This window comes from Agelaius tricolor, unplaced genomic scaffold (genome assembly GCF_023055355.1).
Source record: "Agelaius tricolor isolate 1412-34295 unplaced genomic scaffold, bAgeTri1.0.p SCAF_15, whole genome shotgun sequence".
Lineage (NCBI taxonomy): Eukaryota > Metazoa > Chordata > Aves > Passeriformes > Icteridae > Agelaius > Agelaius tricolor.
In genome coordinates, this window is record NW_027269275.1 from 8,353,830 (window position 1) to 8,375,148 (window position 21,319).

General features: G+C 40.8%; 2 protein-coding genes across 10 annotated transcripts in view; one reads left to right on the top strand and one right to left on the bottom strand.

Moving 5' to 3' along the window:
* The window catches only part of ITFG1 (integrin alpha FG-GAP repeat containing 1), a 72,071-nt gene extending 53,560 nt beyond the window's left edge, over window positions 1-18,511 (bottom strand). The window contains exons 1-6 of the mRNA XM_071440342.1: window positions 18,272-18,511; window positions 14,943-15,015; window positions 13,404-13,549; window positions 11,680-11,737; window positions 11,010-11,084; window positions 8,493-8,587 (exon numbers count right to left, since the gene is read on the bottom strand). Of these exons, the coding sequence (XP_071296443.1) occupies window positions 8,493-8,587; window positions 11,010-11,084; window positions 11,680-11,737; window positions 13,404-13,549; window positions 14,943-15,015; window positions 18,272-18,461 (637 nt within the window). The 5' untranslated portion in view covers window positions 18,462-18,511. The remainder of the gene's footprint in view (window positions 1-8,492; window positions 8,588-11,009; window positions 11,085-11,679; window positions 11,738-13,403; window positions 13,550-14,942; window positions 15,016-18,271) is intronic.
* Window positions 18,499-21,319, top strand: part of PHKB (phosphorylase kinase regulatory subunit beta) — a 66,979-nt gene continuing 64,158 nt past the window's right edge. For 3 of the 9 annotated variants that reach the window (XM_071440337.1, XM_071440333.1, XM_071440339.1), the window contains exon 1: window positions 18,567-18,704. Coding sequence is in view for 2 of the 9 variants with exons in the window: in XM_071440338.1 (XP_071296439.1) it covers window positions 18,635-18,704 (70 nt within the window). In the remaining 7 variants the exon portion in view is untranslated. Of the gene's footprint in view, window positions 18,705-20,443; window positions 20,573-21,319 lie in introns of all 9 variants that reach the window. The other 6 variants (XM_071440334.1, XM_071440340.1, XM_071440335.1 and 3 more) reach the window with 5 other exon arrangements.

Here is a 21,319-nt window from a genome sequence, read left to right on the forward strand (position 1 = left end):
GGGTAGTTGTAGATTCTGTAGATATAAAAATGGAAATATGAAACAGGAAGAGGAAAAAAATCCACTTTGCTGCTGCTGCCGCCAGGGAAAGGTTATTGAGCTGGCTGGATGGACCACTAGACTAAGCCTGCAGGGCATTTCTTGCATCCTTAATTTGTGACATGATGCAGCAAAGATAAGGAAAATACTCTATAGTTGGGATGGGGGAAGATCTTGTTGTCAGATTCAGGCAGATTTCCTGAGATGCAGCACCTATGGCCTAGTGAATGGATAGAAGTAAAAAAACCAATATTGCCTGAGAGGAAACCTTTCTCTTAAACAAATGCAAAGTGTGTTCACATTTAAATACACTTTCCTATTTGGGATTTAACAGCCAGTGATTAACATAAATACAAGATAAGTAATTGGAATATTCATCAACAAAATTCAACAGCCTGAGAATACAATAAGGAAGCATGGAGGTTACCCAGCATTTTACATCTACAATACTGAAAATCAACTAAAATATACACCAGACAGTTAATACAGAAGGTATCTCATAATGCTGCAACACAAAACCACTGTGTATTAGCATTTTACTCACAACCAACCCTAGAAAGTGAGTTGGTGAGCGAGTTTGGCTATAATTTAATTTAACTTAGTAACTGGCTTAGTAATAAGATGCTGCTACCCCAGCTCTGCTACATCTGATCACCAGTTAATATATATATAGAAAAATACTGAATTCAGCATTCATTCTTACAAAAAAAAAGGAAAGAGATATTAGAATGTGTGTTTCTGCCTGTAAAAGGGAAGCTATTTGAGTACAGTGCTCCTAGCTCCAAGAACCTAAAGCTTTTTACAGAGGAAGCACAGCACTTCCATCCATCTCTACTTGACAGGATCAGGGAATTTTGACACTGTATCACATATGGCCCACTGAAGACTGAAAAATCTCCCTCAAAAGCAACATAAAACTTGACTGGCTAGACTGCACTGAGTTTATTTAGTACACTTAGAACTACCCTGTATCAATGTTCAAGTCACCCCAGACACATCCACAAACACTAAAATTGTAATTTGAACACAGCACAGCCCATCTTGAGCCAGCTACATTTTTGACAATGTTTGTGCAATGCACCTAAAGGAGCTTTACCCAACCACTACTGTCTGTGGTACCCTCTGGGGCAGCAAGAGCACAGCCTTTGTGCCATGGGGCTTGGCAACCAGAGAACTGCACTGGAGAGAAGCAGCTGCTGAGAACCCAGGGCCTGGACCAAACTGATCCAAGGGCAGCAGCAGCTCTCCTGTACAGATGGGCTGGGAGCTGGGGCTGTTCATCTGCAGGAGAAACCCTAGAGCCCCTTCCAGGACATAAAGAGAGCTGGGGAGGGGCTTTGGACAGGGACGTGCAGAGACAGGGCAAGGGGGAATGGCCTCAGGCTGGATGAGAGCAGGTTTAGGTTAGAAATAAGGAAGAAATTCTTCCCTGGCAGGGTGGTGAGGCCCTGCACAGGCTGCCCAGAGAAGCTGTGGCTGCCCCTGGATCCCTGGCAGTGTCCAAGGCCAGGCTGAATGAGGCTTGGAGCAACCTGGGATAGTGGAAGGTGTCCCTGCCCACAGCAGGCTGGAATTGGATGATCTTTAAAGTCCTTTCCAACCCAAACCATTCTGTGATAATTGCAACAGCTTATGGATCATGACAAAGGAAATCCATAAAAAAAGACAGATTAAAATGCAGGACAGCATTTGAACACCTTAAACATGAAAGCATTTCTATTTTTCCTGCAAAACTTTTTGCTGCAGAAATAAACATACAGATACTGGCCAACCATTCACCTCCATACCCTCAGCAGTCCAGCCCTGATCCATAGCCCACGGTTTTTCTCACACAGCCACTCCAGGCTCCTCCCAACCCAGCTTTATGCAGCTGTGCTTCCCTTACCCCACACACCACACACAGTCCTCCTTCAAGCCCATCTGAAACAAACATCCTCTTTTTATAGAAATTCATCTCCAACTCAATTCTCTGCCTTCAGCCTGGATTTCTTCTCCACCTCCCTTTCCCTCCTCCCTCCTGTGCAGCCATCCCTGCCTGTGGCCCCTGCTCTCAGCTGAGCACCCAAACCCTGGCCACAGTGCAGAGGCACAGTGGAGGGAAGGGTTCCACAATGCCTCTGCTGCTGGCTGCCTGAGAAAGGCAGTGAGAGCCAGTAAGGAAAACAGCAACAGCAGCACCCCAGCTGAGAATTCTGAACCCTGTTTCAAACTGGTTAGCTTCAATGAATCTTGTAATCAACAGTAAATAAAACAGAATTGCAGTCTCACCCTACTGCCCCTGATTTTACTTACTAGAACTAGAAATTGCAATAAAACCTAACTGTACAGAACCTGCTCCAAGTTCACTTCTGATTACCCTTGTTATTTTCTGTCACTTTTGAGTGTTATAAAAATAGTGCTATTTTTAGATGGAGCATTCATTTCACTAATGACTGTTTTGACCTTTCTGTTTAATGTCAGAGGGCTTTATTTCAGAAAAACCCCCAGCACCTGACTGTCTTGAGAAGCCACCAGGGTACAAGCAACATTAAGTTACTGCTTGATTTCACATTGACTTCAGAAGTTTAAGTTGATAAAGGATGGAGGGAAGGTGCCCTTATTATAAACACTATTGCCATGGACAAGGCAGAACCCAATTAGAACATTTATGTGTACACTTCAAACATGTCTAAAAATGATTTCATCAGTGTGGAAGAACAGGAGTGTCTGTGCATATTCTCTAATCAGAAGTTACTTTTGGAGATGAAAGTGCCTGCTTTATCCATATGTAAATAATGTGCTGAATTAAAAATCTCTGCTTTGCAGTGTGTTGACAGAATGGTAATGTAACAACTGTATTAAAATCATTAAATACCCTAAACCCAAGGCAAAATAAAAGATAACTTTATTCAAATTACAGATTGAACACTGGTAGGAAAAAAAGTATTTAAAACCAAACATTACTTACAATTTTTTTTGTTGTAACTACACAATACTAATTGTACAATACTTCTATTATGCACAAATTTTATACAAAAAAAAAGTTAGATATAATCAGTTTTATTTCTTTACTACATCAAAATAGAAAACAAAATCTTACAAATTTCATTCTTCTGTTCCTAAGTTTTTTATTCAGGTAGAGAAACCCTCTACATGTGGTACTTGTTGTTAAACATGAGCTTTCAGACAGAAAGTGCTCTTTATTTCCAGAATATGGGCAACAACATTGTTTCAAGGAACAGAAAATAATGTCCCTCAAGAGTGCTTTCAGAACCCATTTTCACATTCATGTTTTCTCAACAAAATGCTATTTGGGGCAGAACCAATTTACTTCTCACCTGTATTAAGTTATTGATTCCCATAAAAATATAATATAACTCCCCAGTGTATATAACTATATCAGTATATAATTAAAAATTGCAAAAGGAATAGCTTTTGAGACACTTTATAATGGCAATTTTAAAATTAAAACTGCTAAGCAGATAGCAGAGATTATGGGCTCTTTTAGAAAGATTAGGAAAAAAGAATTTAAACCTAAAGCTCTTTCTTTTCTCTAATGATATCTACTCATCCTTTGGTTCTCTCTGCAAGGAAAGCTGTGAGTAAGAGAAGCCATTGGCAAAAGCAGCTCAGTCCCATCAGCAGGAGGAGATGAAGCTAAACCCAGCTCTGGTTTGATTTTATGAGCTGGAACTTCCTGTGGGATTGAACACTGGGAAGGAGCAAGTGGAGGAATGGGGGTGACAGGGGATCATATAAGCCAAAGCAGCTTTAATTAGACATAACAAACATGTAAGGAGTAGAAGTAATGAAAAACAAACAAAACTTTACAGACTGAAGCCCTCTGAAATATATCCGGTCTATCTTACATGATACATTTTTTGCCTCCATTATTTGCAGTAAACTCAGAGGTAAGCTCTGCTATCAGAGCTAAAACTCTGATAAGAAATTTTAAAAATTTTACCTGTTCAAAGAATGACACAGTGACATGGCTTTACTGAATATTTGCTCAGGAAGAAATGTAAGGGAGGGGGCAGAACCAGAGAGAACAAATTGACTTCAAATACATGCACACACCCCCCATGCCCCACCCAAGCTTTAAAATGCCACCAGATACTTTGTTTGCCAGTGGTTTGAATAGTGAATAAATGCAGATCTACTGCAGAAAATCAGCTCTGCTACTAGTATGAGCTGCAGAGAGACTACCAGCTTCCATGAAGAGCAAACTCACTGAAAATATGACCAGAGAATCTGACATTAAGCACTAGACTATTTTCAGAATCTAGATTTAAATGGCTACAACAGAAATATCACCCATGATTTGAGTGATTGGTTTGCAAGAAAAAAACTATCTACATTTATACATTTAAACTAAGTGGGAATCAAAAAGCAAACACATTGTGAACGTTCTGGTACATTAGGTTTCTAAATTCCCAAAGCAAAACAACATAAGAAAATTAACACCAGAAATCAGTAAAGAGACTAGCAATTAGCTTACAGCAAGCTGTTTCTGACTAATGATTTTTCCACTTTAGTTTTCCCAAACCCAAATTTATGATTTTCCTTCATTTTATATAAACAGCTCCAGAAATATCTCCAGCTATACACACCACGTGCTAGTGTTCAACATGAGATCAGGACTTCCCAACTGTGGAGTCACATATCCAAGTGACATACAGAGTATTTAATACAGCAGCTACTTTTCCCAGCATTCAAGGATACAGTGACACATGTACACTATGAAGTTACAGTGGGACTCACAGTCCAAGGCAGCTTGTCTCATGTATTTGAGCACTCTAGAAGTGTTTGTAGGGTCTGACTTGTATTTCTGAATGCAAACAAATCTATGGTTTAATAATCCTGCTTTTTCCCCCCTCCCAAGTTTAGAAAGACAGCACTAGCACTAAGTGAATATCTCACATTGTAGGATGTTTACAATAAAAGTAATGAAATTGTCTAAGTAGAAAAAAAAAATGATACAGCAAAATAATCACTATCCTAAAAATTTAAACTGTGATATTTTTAAGACAGGCCTCTTACTTGATGATCCTTCTTTGGAAATGCTCACCTGGACTGTTTGCTTTGTAAAATACACCCAATGTTCATCTGTAATGCTCATCAAGCCTATTATTATTAGCTGGAGATTGTTGTCCTAAGCCAGCTGTGAAAAAGAACTAATGACAAGAGTGAGTATGAATTACCAGACACCCAGCAGCCCTGTTCTAACAGGGGCCAGCACATTTGCTCCTCACCTTGCAGCCTCAGGGCCATGTCCCAGCAGTGGCAGTGAGGGGAGGCTGCCTGACCAGCCCATTTCCAGACATCCCCTCCCAGCTCGGCCTCTCTTGAAGCAGATACTCCTCCCTGGAGCAACACATGCTTAATATGCATGCAAAATACACTTGAAAGTTTGCTATTTAGTTTATCCATACAGACCCTCGGGTAAAGGTTTTATACTGCAAATTTTTGCATGGTTTAAATGAAATTCCTGGTCTAACTCAGAATTCCTTATTCAATCAATAATTATAGGGAGCTGAGACCTCTGCATGAGGATGCTTTCTTTAAAAACAGCAGCAGCAGCATTACTCTCTGAAACAGCCCAGTTTATCTCTGACCAAGAAAGATTAGTATTATCTTTGTTGCTGTTAGAGGATATTTGGATTATAAAATCCTTACACTGTTAGCCTTTCATGAAGCATTGTCAGGGATTAAACACATCTTTATGAGCAAGTTCTCATATAATGAAATCATAACAATTCAACTTCATTTCACCCAGAGCATGAGAAGTGTGGCAATTAAAAGCTCTGCTCTGAGTGTTTAATATCAGCAGGTTGAAAACGGGTTAGGCAATAAACTAGCAAAAAGCTTCTCAGCCCAGAGAGGATTTTTTGTTTTATGTCAAGCACACTTTAAATCTCCTAAGCTGTTTATAATGATAGAGTTGCCAAAAATAGCCCAGCTAAAAATCATCAAATTGGCTGCATCTGTTACAGAATACAAAGAGTGCCAAAATATTGCAGAATATTAGAAAAACCTTTAAAAATACCTGCAGAAAAATCCGTGGAGAACAAGTAAAATGGCATGTCCTGGTGATCTATTTGTAAACAAAAATCACTCCATCCATTTTAGGTGCAATTATATCCTTATAATCATGAACAGTAGCATTGCCTGTGAGTAAACAGCCTGAATATTTCAGTCCAAAAATCCCACAGCAGCATCAAATCCCATGATTATTAAGTGTTTTGGGCCACATGATTTCAGCAGGCAGATGATTCCCCTGCATCTTGTTAATGCCTCCTTTTTAATTAATACAATTCTAATGTGCAGCAGGCGCTGCTCCTGATGAGGCTTTGTTCGCACTGCAGAGTGGCTGTGTGGGTGAGCACTGAGTCACAGGAACGCTCCCCTCCTCAGCAGCCCCATGGTACCCAGCACTGCCTGTGCCCTGCCTGCCCCAGGGCCTTTCCCACCAGTCCTGCACACACTTCCACCTTCTGTTGTTTTGCCCTTTTTCCCCCGAATTTCTATCACCTGACTCCTTTGATGACTGCCTATGAGTCACTTCCCAGCTCTGTACAGACACACAAATTAGAGCAGACGTGGTGAGAACACTGCACAGGTATTTTTTGGAAGAGGCACAGTGAGATTCAAGGTACAATTTCATGCTTGGTTAAAGGCAGCCTACAACTGCTGCTACTAAAAGAGGAGTCAACCTTTCCCCTGTGCTTACATCTGCTCTGACAATCCTGCATGGTGAGTTGGATCAACTTAATAACTCCAGTGACAATGAACTGTGCTCCTCAGCAGCCCCAGTTCCAAGCAGTTACTAGAGCTGATGTCAGGGAACTGCCACAAATCCACAGGCAGGACTACACAACTGGCAACTTTTCATTTTGGCATTTTGGAAAAACACATTAGTCATGAAATATCAGATATACTGATACTATTTTTCAGCAACACATATTTTATTCATAGGGACAGTAAAAAAAAACTATCATTCCCACCTTAGAAGTAAAACATTACTTAAAAAAATAATAATACTGTAATAGTTTCTCCAGTTTTCTTGTCAGGATGACTTATTTTCCTTACAATTTTCCCCAGGTTCCTGTAACAAACACTTCCCACAGCACTAAACATTAACATCCTAACGTGAGGTGTCAAAGCCTTGCTGCTACAAGAAAGTAAAAGTCAGGATCTTTATGGGAAGAGCTTCACAGGAGCCTCTACTCCCATCTTGAGATATAAAAATAGATGTGACTCTATAAAAGCTCCCAGCACTACTCACACAAAGAGACTGACTCTCATTTCTATTTAATAGAGAAGCTTCCACAGCAGCAGCACTAACCAGAACTCTTGGAACATTCTTTAGTCTGGCAGCTGTCAAAAACCCTGAAAAATTGATCAGTCTGTGACCAATCAATGTAAGGATCTTAGACTTCTCACCTTTACTCACCTCTGAGTTTAGATTTCTATGTACTCAACTTAAAATGCTACCTGGAATGCTCATCTATGCTGCTTATGCCACTAAAAAAAAATTCCAGAAGGCTTCTAGAGCTAAGTGTGTTAGAACTGGTTATTACATGACGCTGATTATGGTAAGCAACCATATATTTAATTTTCTAGTTGGAATTTCCACTTGACAGCTTCACATAGCAATGTGCCAGAACTGGATATTAAGGTTTGACTGCATACCAAAGCAATTAACTTAATCCCCAACATTTATAAGCATCTTAATTAAATTTATGGAATCATTCCTCTCTCATTCCCATGCAACTAAACAGGAAAAAGATAAGCTCTCTTTCCAAAATTACCATATATGAATTGATGTACATTGCACATCTAGGGGAAGATAAAGCACTTCAGAATTAATTTAGTGTGTGAAGAAATTAAGTTTATCACAATATTTAAATATGTGCTTGGAAATATGAGCCAGGTATGGAAGTGATAAACAGATTCACCATGGTAACTGAATCACATTGACAAAATACCCCAACAAAATAAAGGGAGAACACAGTTCTATCAGTAACAGAATTAACTACAACATAGTAGACTGAAGCCATAATGAAATCCTGAAAACAAATTTTAAGTCCAGTCTTAAAAACATTCTGCTGAATCAAACTACCTCTTTCCATACTCAAATGAAACACTGCAGCACTGATGCAGTTGCCATGAATACTCGAGTACAGCATTGTGAAGAGCAGCAAACAACACTTTAAGGGTGGACACAACATCATTCAGAACAAGCAGTAGTTATGATTATCATCAAGAAGTAGCAAATGCTATTAGGATATTTATTTTAAAAGTTGTTTTTTAAAACCCAGAATTTTCAAATCATAGATATTAAAATTAAGTAACTGAAAAACCCGAATCAGAAGTAGCAAAATCATATAATTATTGAAGGAAGTAGCAACACATGACATTGACACTTAGTGATAATTATTTTTAGGATGGTATCTAACAGTTCTATGACTTACCAGCAGTGAAGTCATTATTTAAATCTATAAAGGCATGGGAGTGTGGTATATACATTTTACTTTGAGTTTCCAGCGCAGGATGCCATGACAAGTTCCTACAGACAAGAATAAAATTACATTTCATCAATGTGTAGGGACTGTTAATCATGATAATATAGCTTAAAAAACAGTGAAACTTTAAACAAAAATGGGACAGAAAGCACGTTCTCCCAATGCTGAGATAAAATTCCTGTTTAGCTTACAATATACTCAGTAACTCCAGTAATTGCTAGAAAGGTTCTGGGAGGGATGATTCATAGCACAGGGGCTTCAGTTCCATTTTATTAATTTTCTAAAGCAACTTTTTTTTTGTTTTGCACAGAACAGTGTCACTACCCACAAAGTTAGTGCCAAGGCTCCAACTGTACTGCAAATCCTGAGACACTGATCCCTGTCCTTCTCAGTTTGCTCAAGCAGCTTCACTTCTGCAAGTACTTCTAGAATTTACTTTCTGATTAATAAACATGAGCAGAAGTAAGCACATGCTGTTCGAGCAGCTCATGCCTGCTGCATGAAAATTCACTTTATTTCAGCTCACCTAAAAATCAACGTATGAATTAAACTTTCACATTATGATGGACTACTAGCTAATTATGTAATTTCCCAAGCAGGTGATGCTTTTATTTATTTATTTATAAATACACATACCCTGCTGGTTTCTGTTCTAAAAATGGCTGAATTCCAGCACACCTCCCTGTTAGCAGTGATTTGAAGTGCAACAAATCCTTCAAAAGTCACAATATGACTTTCAGAACCCTTAGTTAAAACACTCAGCAAAATCTCAATGTGCACTATACAACAGCAGGCAGAAATATCACTACTACTAGTTGGGAACTGCTCTATTTATTCCAGTGACATTACATACATTTTATTGAAGTCCTTATCTTCCTTGACTAACTTATGGTAAGAGAATAAATAATCTTCTGATTACTTCCCAAAGATCATAATGAAGTCTTAGAAATGTTAAAATGCATCACTTAATCCTAAAGAAATAATTATTTTCTCTACGTTTTTCTATGTATTCAGTCTTGAAGACTGCCAATGAAGTTAGTCATACAGTTCTAGAATAAATCTTAAAACATTTTGGATTAAAATATAAAAGTGCTTTTCTAAGCAGATGAGAAGGCTGTTTTCCATGAACAAGACATGGCTTATGCTATTACCTACAGCACTCAGTCTCATTGTGAGCTATGATGAGTAAGTTTATTTGTATCTTAAAGCTCCTGAAAGAATTTCTTCAAAAAAATGCAACAAAAATCTTTCCCACTTTTCCATTTCTTCAAGAGCTCACACAATTCATTTTATATATAATCACTGCAAAGCATTCAGAAACATCCTTGTGAATCTGAAATCTGTTTCATAAGCCACCAGGACAAGGATGGTGATACAATTCAAGTTGGGATTAATGAACAAAAGCACACTGCCAAGAAGGGCACAGCTTCCACTGACACATTCAACTGTTATTTATCCTAGGAAATGAAGAGACAGGAATTACAGGTATAAGGTTTTTTATTTTCCAATGATAGACTAAGTTCTTTGGCATCCTGCCCAATACTAGACATTTCTACTCTTTATTATTTGGTTACAGACTGGTTCTTCTGAGCCAGTAGAGACACAGTCTTTTGTTATGCTTTGATTTCAGCATTCATATCCAAAACAGCTAAAAATAGCCCTTTGCACAGTCCTTGTTAAGCATTTAAGTATGTCCTTATTTTTACTTCAGTATTTGATAACTGGTCCCATTCTAGAAATTCCAGGGCTAGCAGAAATTTTAACCATGAAACTTAGCTCCCTTTGCTGCATTTTCATCTCATAAGGCTTCAGTCAGCTTCTATCTGCTCATGAAAGGCCTGAGGCACTCCTTAACACAAGGGATGTGACACAGACATCACTTGTATGCACACTTGGGCTGCTACTTAGTCACCTCTGCTTTATGCCACTTCAGAAAACTCTTCCCTCATATTTTTCTTAATATATATAGTTCAGTACTCTTACATCCTGCACTTCCTGTGCTTTTGATTTCCTCTGGTGCCCAACTTTCCCATTACAAATCATTTCCCAGACAGATGAGAGCATTTTTTTAAGGTTACCCCAAACACTTGGAGATTTTTCTTTTGCCATCCCTTTAATTATAAGATCTGTTTCAGTAGTTCTTGCATCATCAACCTGAAAGCAGCTTTTATACAGCACAAGTTCCATAACACAGATTATAATACTAAACATCAAAAGTGTACTAAACAAATGGGACTATTACTTGGAACTAACTGTTCCAAGAACCAATTTTCCTATTTCTGATGTCTATGATCAGTGGCTCTGTTTTCTCAGCTCTCATGGAATTTCTACTATAAAGAGCAGATGAAGAGTGTCACTGAATGTTTGCCATGGACACAAAGAAGATTCACACACAAATCCTACACTTCAGTGGGAAGTGGATACACAGTGCCCCAGTTCCAAAGCCATGCTGAGCCCTCAGCTTACCCTCCCAGCAGGATCTGTGGCTTACTCGAGTCACTGGTGACACCAAACACATCAGGAATCAAGTCTCCATTGAAGCTGAAAATGGAACACAATGTCAGTGCCACCTCAGTCCCTACAGGAGTTCAAACCACCTGCTCTTAACCTCATCTGTACTGGGACATTTTCCCACTGGGCCCTGAAGTTCTCTCAGCTGTGACTCTGAATTTTGGTTCCTGTCTGAGCTGCTGTAAAGGTCTGACAGTGCTTCCCACTCTGCCTGTGCTTTGCCTTACAGATCTACTGCCCTCCACTTTTGTTCAGCATCTCACACACAGGCAAGCACATTGTGAAAGGGACATTTGCTCATTTTGGTAAGCCAGTAAGGTTTTTGCCTTACAAAATTCACTGAGAAATGAATGGTTTTTTTAATGAATACTCACAGTACTGAAATGAAAGAAATTAAAAGATCATGCAGTTACTACTGCCAGGATAACATAATATACAAGAATTACAAAAATAACCATTTTGGTTCATCATCTTTTGTTGGATCAGTTGACATTACACAAACCACCCTGTTCTTAAAAGATAAATAACACGAGCATGTGTTTCAAATTTTAGCATTAAAATATATTTAAGTTGTTCTTAGTCACCATTATAAACGTGGTTTTGTAAAAAAGTAGGTCATACTTACTCCATTACTAGAGGCTCATCATGAAAAGTCTTATTTAACACAGTTTTATGGTTAAGATCTGAAAAATGAAAATATTAACTTGATTCAGTTACCAATATGTTCTGACATTTGCAACTAAGACATAATTCTTCTATTCATTTAAAACCACCTGTTTTATGATTTAACAAAAAGGCACCACTTAGTATAAAGAACTAAATGGCTTCCTGAAATTTTGCAGGTAAGGTGAGTTACAGTTAAAACACTGAAGGCTTTTTCTCTCTCCACCAAACTCCTCAACAAATTATTCCAAGTAGATCTTAGTGAAACCTACTTCTGTGTATGACTGCAATCACTCAGTCAGGAAACTGATTACAAACTCAATACAGGAAAACTGAAACAGTTGGGATGAAGACAGGCTAAAAGTTTAACATTCATTGTATATTAGGCTTCTGTTTAAATAACATTCTTAATTATACACACTGAGTATTTGAAATAAGCAATAAAGGTAGACTTTCTAAATGGGAAGTGAGGACTAAGCTCCAATGAGGTTATCACCTTAGACTTCACTTTTACTTGTAATCCAAACTCCTTGCCAGATTATTCCCATTTCCCTTCTCTCTCCACAGTGTTTGTCTTTACAATTTCCACATTTCATAGAGCAGTCCCCTCCGACTGACTTGTCTGTCACACTTCTGTTACCCAAGGAGACACCCCATACCTTGCCAGTGGCCTCAGCACATACCAACCACTGCCTGAATTTTTAACCTGTGACTCCTCCTCCAGGCCCCATATGCTCATTGTGTTTCCCCCAGCACTTGGGGTTTTTGTCTGACACAAAACAGAATTACTTAATCCAAGTCCTCATATTCTTCCCAATACTAGAGATACTTGATATTCACTTAATATTGATCCACTGCACTTGTCCAGGTTGCTTGTTCCAGCTCTGATTAAAGCCAGAAGCAATAGTGTCTGAGGCAAACTTGCCTCACCTGTAACTATGCCATGACACAGTTGTTTACAATAGTGATTATTCTTCAGTAGTTTTTGTGGTTTAAAGAGTATTTTCTTTTGCTTATCTGTCCTAAATTCTTCTCCAAACCCTTTCCTAGCAAAGTCAACCAAAACCAGAGGAGACTCCAAGAGTTCACACAATCCATAACTCTACCGCAAGACAGAATCAGCTACACCTTGAACACTGCTAAGAGACTCCTGAAAAATCAATTCTAATGGTCTTGAAAACTTTTAGCAATAGAGACTCCAGAAACCTTCTTCCAGTACTTACTTTAGTGTGTCAGTGTCTTTAAAGAATTTCATTTAACACAAATACTGTATGACTGGTGGTAGGTTTAGGTTTGTGATTTTGAAAGCTGATGCACTTAAGTTCACAGCAGGTTCCCTGTGAATTTTAAACTGAAGATAAATCTTTTGAGATAGTCTTTGTGAATCTGACATGCATGATGGGGAAGCCATGAAAAGCAGCTCTTCAGTTAATAGGTACTGCCAAATTACAATAATGTTTGGTTATATCTGTTGCATAATACACTGCAAGTATTGTTCTCTTTCATTAATTATTGAACACAGTTTAACAGCAGGATAATATATGGGTGTGAAGCTGAATAGCTGCTAATTCCTATTTTAGTGCTAAAAGCAATCATTACACTGTAAAAAATGAGTTGTAACTTCTTGACAATACTTTGAATTAAGAAGTCTAACAATTTTACTAAGAACCAGACTCAGCAACTCACCTAAAGTTTGGTTGTGTCCCCAGAAAATAAACACTGAAAGTTCATCTTTGCCATGACTTGGGGCCTGGGTAGTGAGGAGGACATCCATTTGGGAATCTCCATCATAATCTCCAGGAACTACACTGGTTATGGTGACACCAAGGGATCTGGAATTAAAAACAAAAGCCCCCACATACAAATAGTGGTAAAAAGGTGTGCATGCAAAAAGCACTTGTCAAAGTGCACTTGTCGAAGTCACAGGCTTGCCCTGTTATTATTAGTTGGTCCAATACAATCTTACCCTTCAACAACCTGGTTTAGGATTAAGTCCTTACCTATTCCAAAAGTATCTCAAAATCAGGCACCTGATAGGCTGTCCTTGTCTAAGGAAAATGACATTTTAACTCTAAACTTCAGGTATCAGACATTCTTCAGCCATATCTTGTTAATGCTATCTACACTTCATTAAATCCTCACATTTGTTTAGAACCAGTCAACCAAAATGTGTTTCAGAGAGCAGGATCTTCTGGTTGCATTCCAAGAGCAGGAACATAAGGCAACAGGAGCTGTTTAAACAGCAGGAGTCAGGCACAGGTAGATTTTTTAAAAGACAATGCCATTTCCTCCTACCTTCTGCCAGGTCTTACTATTCCTTCCTACCTTTGTTTGTTCTATCTTTTTTTATTTACTTACCTACTCTGCTTTACACACACAACAAGGTCACATTAAGGATTAAAAGCAGATCCTTTCTAATGCATGAAACAAATTAGTTCCTTCCAAGATGGGAGGGAATAATGAAAAATAAAAATATGTAGAATACAGAAGACAAAGCTGAACTATAAAAGCATTTTACCTTTTAATAAACATAATACTATTGGTAAGCATTATTCATAAGGAATAGCCATAAAAATATAACGGATATTGAAGCTAGACATATAAACACATATGCACATATAAACAGATTGGTTTACATTTATTAAAAACGGATGTTTTTTTAAAGGCCACATGTAAACTTGACAAAGGAACATCTCTACACAGAAACACCAGAACACCATCTTTCCTACCTCTTCTAAATCATCTGATATGGGTTGGATTCCATTAGTAACTACAGCAAATGGATGAATTTCCCTGAAAACATCTCTTGGCATTGATACTAAACCTACCCACCACAAAGACCTATGTATGCCATGGAATGACAGTTTACTTCACTAGGAAATACAGTCCTGAAGATCCAAATCAACTGCAACAATATTTCAACATATGGCTACTTTAAATACTAATTTGAGGACCAAACCTAAACCACAAATATTCCATAAGGGTTGGGAAGTAACACTTATTAGTAAACAACTTGAAAGACACAACTCATCTCCATAGACTCCATCATGTGACCAACAAAACAAAAATGCATCAGGGCATGGATCAGGAAGTTGGTCAAAGAACCAGAGCTGTAAGGGCAAGTGAACAATGAGTCAAAGAGGCAACAAGAGCACAGACAAGTGCAGCAGCTCCCCTGAGAGCAGAGAGGCCCTTCCAAGGCAAGCACTGAACAGCCATACTTACTTCATCGGTAGCTTAACACGGGGCTTAAAGTAGGGCTCCTTCTGGTCAGCCAGAAAAATCACCAACTCATTTCCTGCCAAAGCAAACAGACCATGAGCAACAGAAGAAGACTGGAAATGGCTTATATACAAACCAAACATTTAAATAACTGCCACAAATGACCATTCCCCACAGCAGCAAAAACTTTGAAAGACATCTCATACTCTACTTCCTCTTCATGCAAAAGGAGGCAAAAGGAGCACTTCTTCAACACAAAGTCAGTTGCATCTCAAAGGAATGCTAATATCACAAATCTTCTTTGAGGGTTTAGTGTTAGAACTTTCCCTCTGTTATTTTTATCATATTGCTTAAAATAAAACTTTCTGTAATGAATTAAAAAATATTACACACGGAAAAGTAATAGGCAGCAGCTCCACAAAACTAATTAAAGCTTAAAGTCTAACTCAAATTAATTCTTTTAATACTATGTCTCACATAGCAGGATCTGATACTGCTTTCCCATATCAGCTGTCCAAAGCACTTTAAAGGAAACTCAGAATTTACTTGGTTCCCTGCAGCATCTCCCCATCTAGAGGCAATGATATAAGTATAATTTCATTATTTTGGGATGATCTAAATAAAAGCCCACATTTTATGTTGCAGAAATAACTGAAATTCAGGGAAGAAAGGAAGAATTTTAACTTCAGTGATGAAATAAAATTTTCAGTCAGTAAACCACAATACACACACACACTTCTGTAAGTAAAACATAGCTCACAGTGCAACAATTGTATTTTTTTTCTTTGCTTTGTTCTCCAATAAACTCAGCTGCAGAACCACAAAATCATTCTCTATTAAAGAATAATTCTAAGGCTCCAAACTTGAGCTACCACAGTACTCCTTAAGAGCATTGTTTTGTGGCAGAGCTGACAGCTGGGAAATAGCAGAGAATACATGGCTCCTGCCACAAACCTCTTGAGGAGAAGGAGAATGCAGCACCAAATGAGTCAATGGCCAGGAGCCCTTTCAGAGGCCAGCTCAGGCCCAGAGCAACACTGCCTGAGCTGCAGTTCCCTGGGGAGGGAAAGGCCTGGCACAGGCCAGGGCCAGGAGCCTGGACAGCTCACCCAGGGGCTGCCTGCTGAAAGGAAATTCCCATTTCACACCTCGCACTCCCTCCTGCCTTTTATTGGTTACTTGGCAAAGTAATGACCAGGATAAAGAAGCCAATGTGTTTTTACACACATCAGGTTCCAAGTTAGCTGCAACACTGAAAAATGAGATTTTTTTGGTCATTAAAGATAGAGATATAAAAATTTCAGCTCAGTGCTCAAGTCAAAGCAAATTAACTATAAAAATGATTTATTACATGAACAGAAAACAGAATTATTATGCCACTACAATCAACCCTAAATACTGTTTGCAGTTCTGTATTCTTTTTGAGACAAGAGGACAGTAAGAAAAAATCAGTGCATTGGACGGTGTGAAAAAACAGGAACGGTTTCCATACAAACAACAATAATGTAGATTAGAGGTCTTCAGGCTGAGTATCTGTGTGACATATATCACACACACATACATATATGTATCTATGAGATAAATACCACAGAAGTCTCCCAAATCCCCCAATGAAATGCAGCAGGTGAACAGGGGAATGCTCCCTCAGTGCCCTGTACTTCCAGCAGAGGCATTAACATAGCCAGGAGCTGGTACATGAAAAAGCAACCAGCACGAGCTTCCCCACTGACCTGTTACATGCACAGGCTCACAAACAGGTAAGTGTATGCAAAATTCCATCTATTTGGAGATTCTGAGTTTCAAAAAGTGACTAAACCCAGAGGCCACTGGTACTTTGGAATTGGCCTTGCAATGGGATACTTCTGGATCCAGACTATCCCTCACATTCAGCGAGTTTACAATTTCTTACAAAGGTATCAGCACAACCTGATTTTCTTTTATGTATCTCAGCATACGGAACATTACTCTCACTCAACTAAAAAAGGCAAGATCAGAAAAATAATATATATCCAGCCAAAGGTCCAAAACATCATCCCCATTTCTTTATTAAGGGTCAGGATTATTAGGACAGGGCTGCTTTACAGACCCCTGTTCCTCAAAGTCTTGTGTCATCTCCAGTGCTCATCTCCTCATGCTGTTTACAACTGGCTGCCATTAATCCCACCTTTTGTTTTGAGAGTATTCTGTAGTTACTTTACACCAAGACTTAAGTTATGAAAAATAATGTTTTAAACTATGTTATTCCAATCTGATTTTTGCAGTAAGCGCCACACAAGAAAATTATTTATCAACTGCCGCTATAGAGACACAAAGAAATCACAAATCTCATTCCTGAAACTTATAACTATTCGCATTTTTATATGTGCTCATCTGCAAGATAAGAAAGTAAAAATTAAATCTCTTATCACAGACATTTATTTTAAATCTGACCATTTTTTTCAGTAGATGAGCCAGTGGAGCATTTCCAGGGAGCCATGCATTTCAATAACTCAGCTAGATGGGAAAATCACTCATGCTTTACCAAAGCTACTCAGAAAAACATTTCTGAGATGGAAGGAATAAAAAAAGGTAAATCTGAGAATAAATTTACTCTTAATGCGCTTCAAGAAAGTAAAATATTCCAAGATTACTGCAAACAGCACAGACCACTGAAATTAAGCCCGGATTTGAGGTCTCCCCATATCTGAAGCCTGAAGAGAAACCTGTGGCAGGTGACAGCTACCATGGCACTTTAAATTTTAAGGTTCAAAGCAGGATAATGTGCAATTTTTCCTCCACATCTGTGAAATGTTCATCTGTTTCCAAAAATATTATGAAAGCAGGAGCAAAACAACAATTTGTGACCATTCAAGTCTCTAAATTATTTCACAACCAGAAATTCAACTTTAAAGACAAATGCGCCCTATATGAACCATTCTAGTGCAAACTGAATACCGCGTGTCACACAGGAAATACCTGGGAGCAAAACAAGCGTCAATTTCGTCCTGCAAAGGATGTTGTGCTCCCCGCGCCGGTCCTGGCAGCACAAGCCCCGGGGACTCGGGGAGCGAGTGAGCAGCCGGTAAGGGACAGACCGCAGGGACCGGCGAGCCCATCCCCGGGAGCAGCGAGCCCATCCCCGGGAGCGGCGGGCCCATCGCTCTCGGGCCGGGCAGCTCGCACCGGCAGCGCTGCCCCGCAGCCCCAGCGCTGCCGTCACCCCGCACGGAGCTGCCGGGCCCCGGGGGCGGCGGCACCCTCGGCTGTCCCCCTTGGCTGCAGGGACGGGGAGGCCCAGCTCGCACCGCCCGTGCCCCCGCAGCCCCCGGGCCCGCCGCCGGCCCCGCACTCACCGCCGCGCAGCACGAACAGGTCCGTCTGCTTGTCCGAGTTGAAGTCGCCGAAGGCCGCCAGGGTCCCGCGGGCCTCGGGCCCGAAGAGCTGAGCGGTCACATTCTGCAGGGCTCGGGCGGGCCCCGCCAGGGCCAGCAGGGCCAGGGCCAGCAGCGGGGCCAGCGGCGGGCGCGGCCCGCGGGCCCCCATCGCACACGGCCTCGCCCCGCCCGCGCTCTGACGGCAGCGGGGCGGGCCCGGTCCGGCGGCCGCGGTTTGCGGCAGCGGCGGCGGAGCCTGCGCGAGCGCTTTACGGCGGGAGCCAGGCAGGGCCCGCCCGGCGCCGCGCACCCGCGCCCGGGGCTCTCCGGGACCGCTCCGCCATGGCGGCGACTCACATGGCTGACGTGAGCTGGAAGATGCTGGAGCTGCGCGCTCGCTCCAAACGCTCAGGTCTGACCTCTTGGCTTGCCCGGGAGGAGCTCCGGGGATCCCTGTGCCTCCCGTCACTCACCGCCCCGCTCCCGGCCCGGCCCGGGGCTGTTTCCCGTCCCCACCGCGGGTAGTGGTGCCCGGGCGGGCCCGGCCCTGAGGGGCGCAGGGGACACCCGGGGATGGCGGCCCTGCCCGAGCCCTCGGCGGGCAGAGCCCCTGGTGCCCTCCGGTGTCACCTGTGCCACGGGAGCAAAGGCAGCGTGTTCAGCACCGCAGCTGTGTAACGTGTTGCGGCTGTGGAACAGAGACAGTGTTCAGGGGAAAGTCCCAGCTCTTGGCAGGTTTCTCTTAGCTCAGGGAACTGTTTTACAGCGTGGGAATTTCGGGTTCTGAACGTGGGGCAGCTCGTTCTGGCCTAAACCAAAGGGTAATGTTTGCCGAGGTAGCCTGAATTTCTGAACTTCAAAAAACTTGGAGTTTTGATTTTTTGTTTTAATTTGAAGTAAAGTACAGTCCTACCAGGCGTTTAATTGTTCTAACGGGAAAAGTTTTAGAAGATCCCTGTGTTTATTTATACACTACACATGCTTGTTAACATAACAACACTCAGTTGTTACTTATTTGCATGTTTGGTTGGTTTTGTTGTGCTAGTAACTGATCAGACAGTGTGAGACCAAAACGGGGCTTTATGAGGGCTCTAAACAATTGATTGTTTAAAGTCTGGTCTGATTAATTTGGCTTTAAAAGTTCAGTTTGTGCATAGATTGATTGGCAGTCCCGCGCTGGGGACTGCCCGCTGAAGGAGGCGTCACTGGCGGCCGGTTGCGATTACCGGGGCCGGGAGTGTGACTGAGCGACGGAGCGTGGGGCTCTGCAGGGCCGGGGCGGGCAGTGCAGCCCCGGGTGGATCGGGAATCCCGACCCCAGGGAGCACTCGGGTTTGGGGATCCCCTGCAGGGTCAGCCCTCGGGGAGCACTCGGGTTTGGGATTTCCCTGCAGGGTCAGCCCTCAGGGAGCACTCGGGTTTGGGATTTCCCTGAAGGGTCTGCCCGCAGGGAGCACAAGGATTTGGGATCCCCTACAGGGTCAGCCCGCAGGGAGCACTCGGGTTTGGGATTTCCCTGCAGGGTCAGCCCTCAGGGAGCACACGGGTTTGGGATTTCCCTGCAGGGTCAGCCCTCAGGGAGCACCGGGCTAAGGGAATCCCCTGCAGGGTCAGGCCTGCCTGCAGAAGGCGTTTGATGGTTTCAAACACTTCACGTTTTCTTTGCTGCTGCTGTCTGTTACTTTTTTGTTACATGTGTAAAGAATTGTATTCTGAGCAATGACAGGTTGTAGTTCACTTCCATCTTTCCCCACTGTTCAGAGATTGTCTAGAGATTTGTTCATGGCATTTTACATAACAACTGAATAAATTTAGTCAAGAAATAAACGTTATTTTTAATTGAAAACTTTTTCTGATGAAAGAGTTGATTTAAAAATCAAATTTTATTTAATATCTTTCAGGTAACATTCATATCCAAAAATAAAAATAATGTTCTTACATTTCAAGTTTACTGCTGCATCTTTATGTTGAAATTTGCATGACTTCAGGGCTTTTTTCTTCCTTCCTGGCCCTGTCAGAAGGAGACATGGTTGGGATTATCATAGAAAGTGACTGAAAGTCCCCCACATGTTCCTGGTTTGGCTGAGGCCTGTGCTGGAGTCCCAGCTCACAGACAGCACTGTTTTGTTTGATTTGGGGTTTTTTCACTAGTGTGCTTCTTGGAGTAAGATGTAGTAAATGTGGAGTAGAGACACACGTGCCTGAAATGCACCAGTGATTCATGTTTTATAGCCTGCAGCAATGGATCATGTAAGACTCAGATCCTGTAGGAGGGAATTTGTATCCTCATGTTTATGTGTATTAAATGATGAATTACTTTTTTCCAGTAAAATCAAATTTTATTCAGAAATTTTAATTTCCCTTCCTGAAGCAATAAAATACTGTTTCATTTGTTGCTGGTCTGATTAGGAGCAGATTCCAAATATAGTAGTTGATTAGTTAAAAGCCCCTGAAATTTTTCTTACTTTAAAAAAGAGAAACTTTAAAGATTTGGAAAAACTTGTCATTGTAATTACAGACGTGTTTTTCCGATTGTGTATTCCAAAGTGGAAGATGACATACCCCTAATAACAGATATTCAGTGCCATAAGTAATGTATATGGCTGCAGGAAACATCCTGGTGTAGATTTCTCATGGGATGAAAGCAGCACTGTGCATAAGCAGAGTTTTAGCTCCTTATCGTTGTTACTTAACACTTTAGTGTGCACTAGTTAAATCAGTATCTTTATTTCAACTAGAAATAGATCAGATGGTATTCATCACCTTTTGGTGTTTGTAGCAGATTTCCTATTGAATAAGAAAGCTCATGTCAATATCCAAAAGATGGGCTTTTTGTAAACTGTGTCCTTTCACTCAGAAGGAGTAAACTACTAAGTTTTGTGGAAGTAAAAGCAAAATAAAACCAAGAGGTCAGTGTAGAAGAAGGAAACATAAGATGTAATGAAAGTTTGTGCTGTGCACTCTGTTGTGTTAATAACTCCACTAACATTGCTTTCACTTAATTTAATGCTGATTGCCTTTAACATT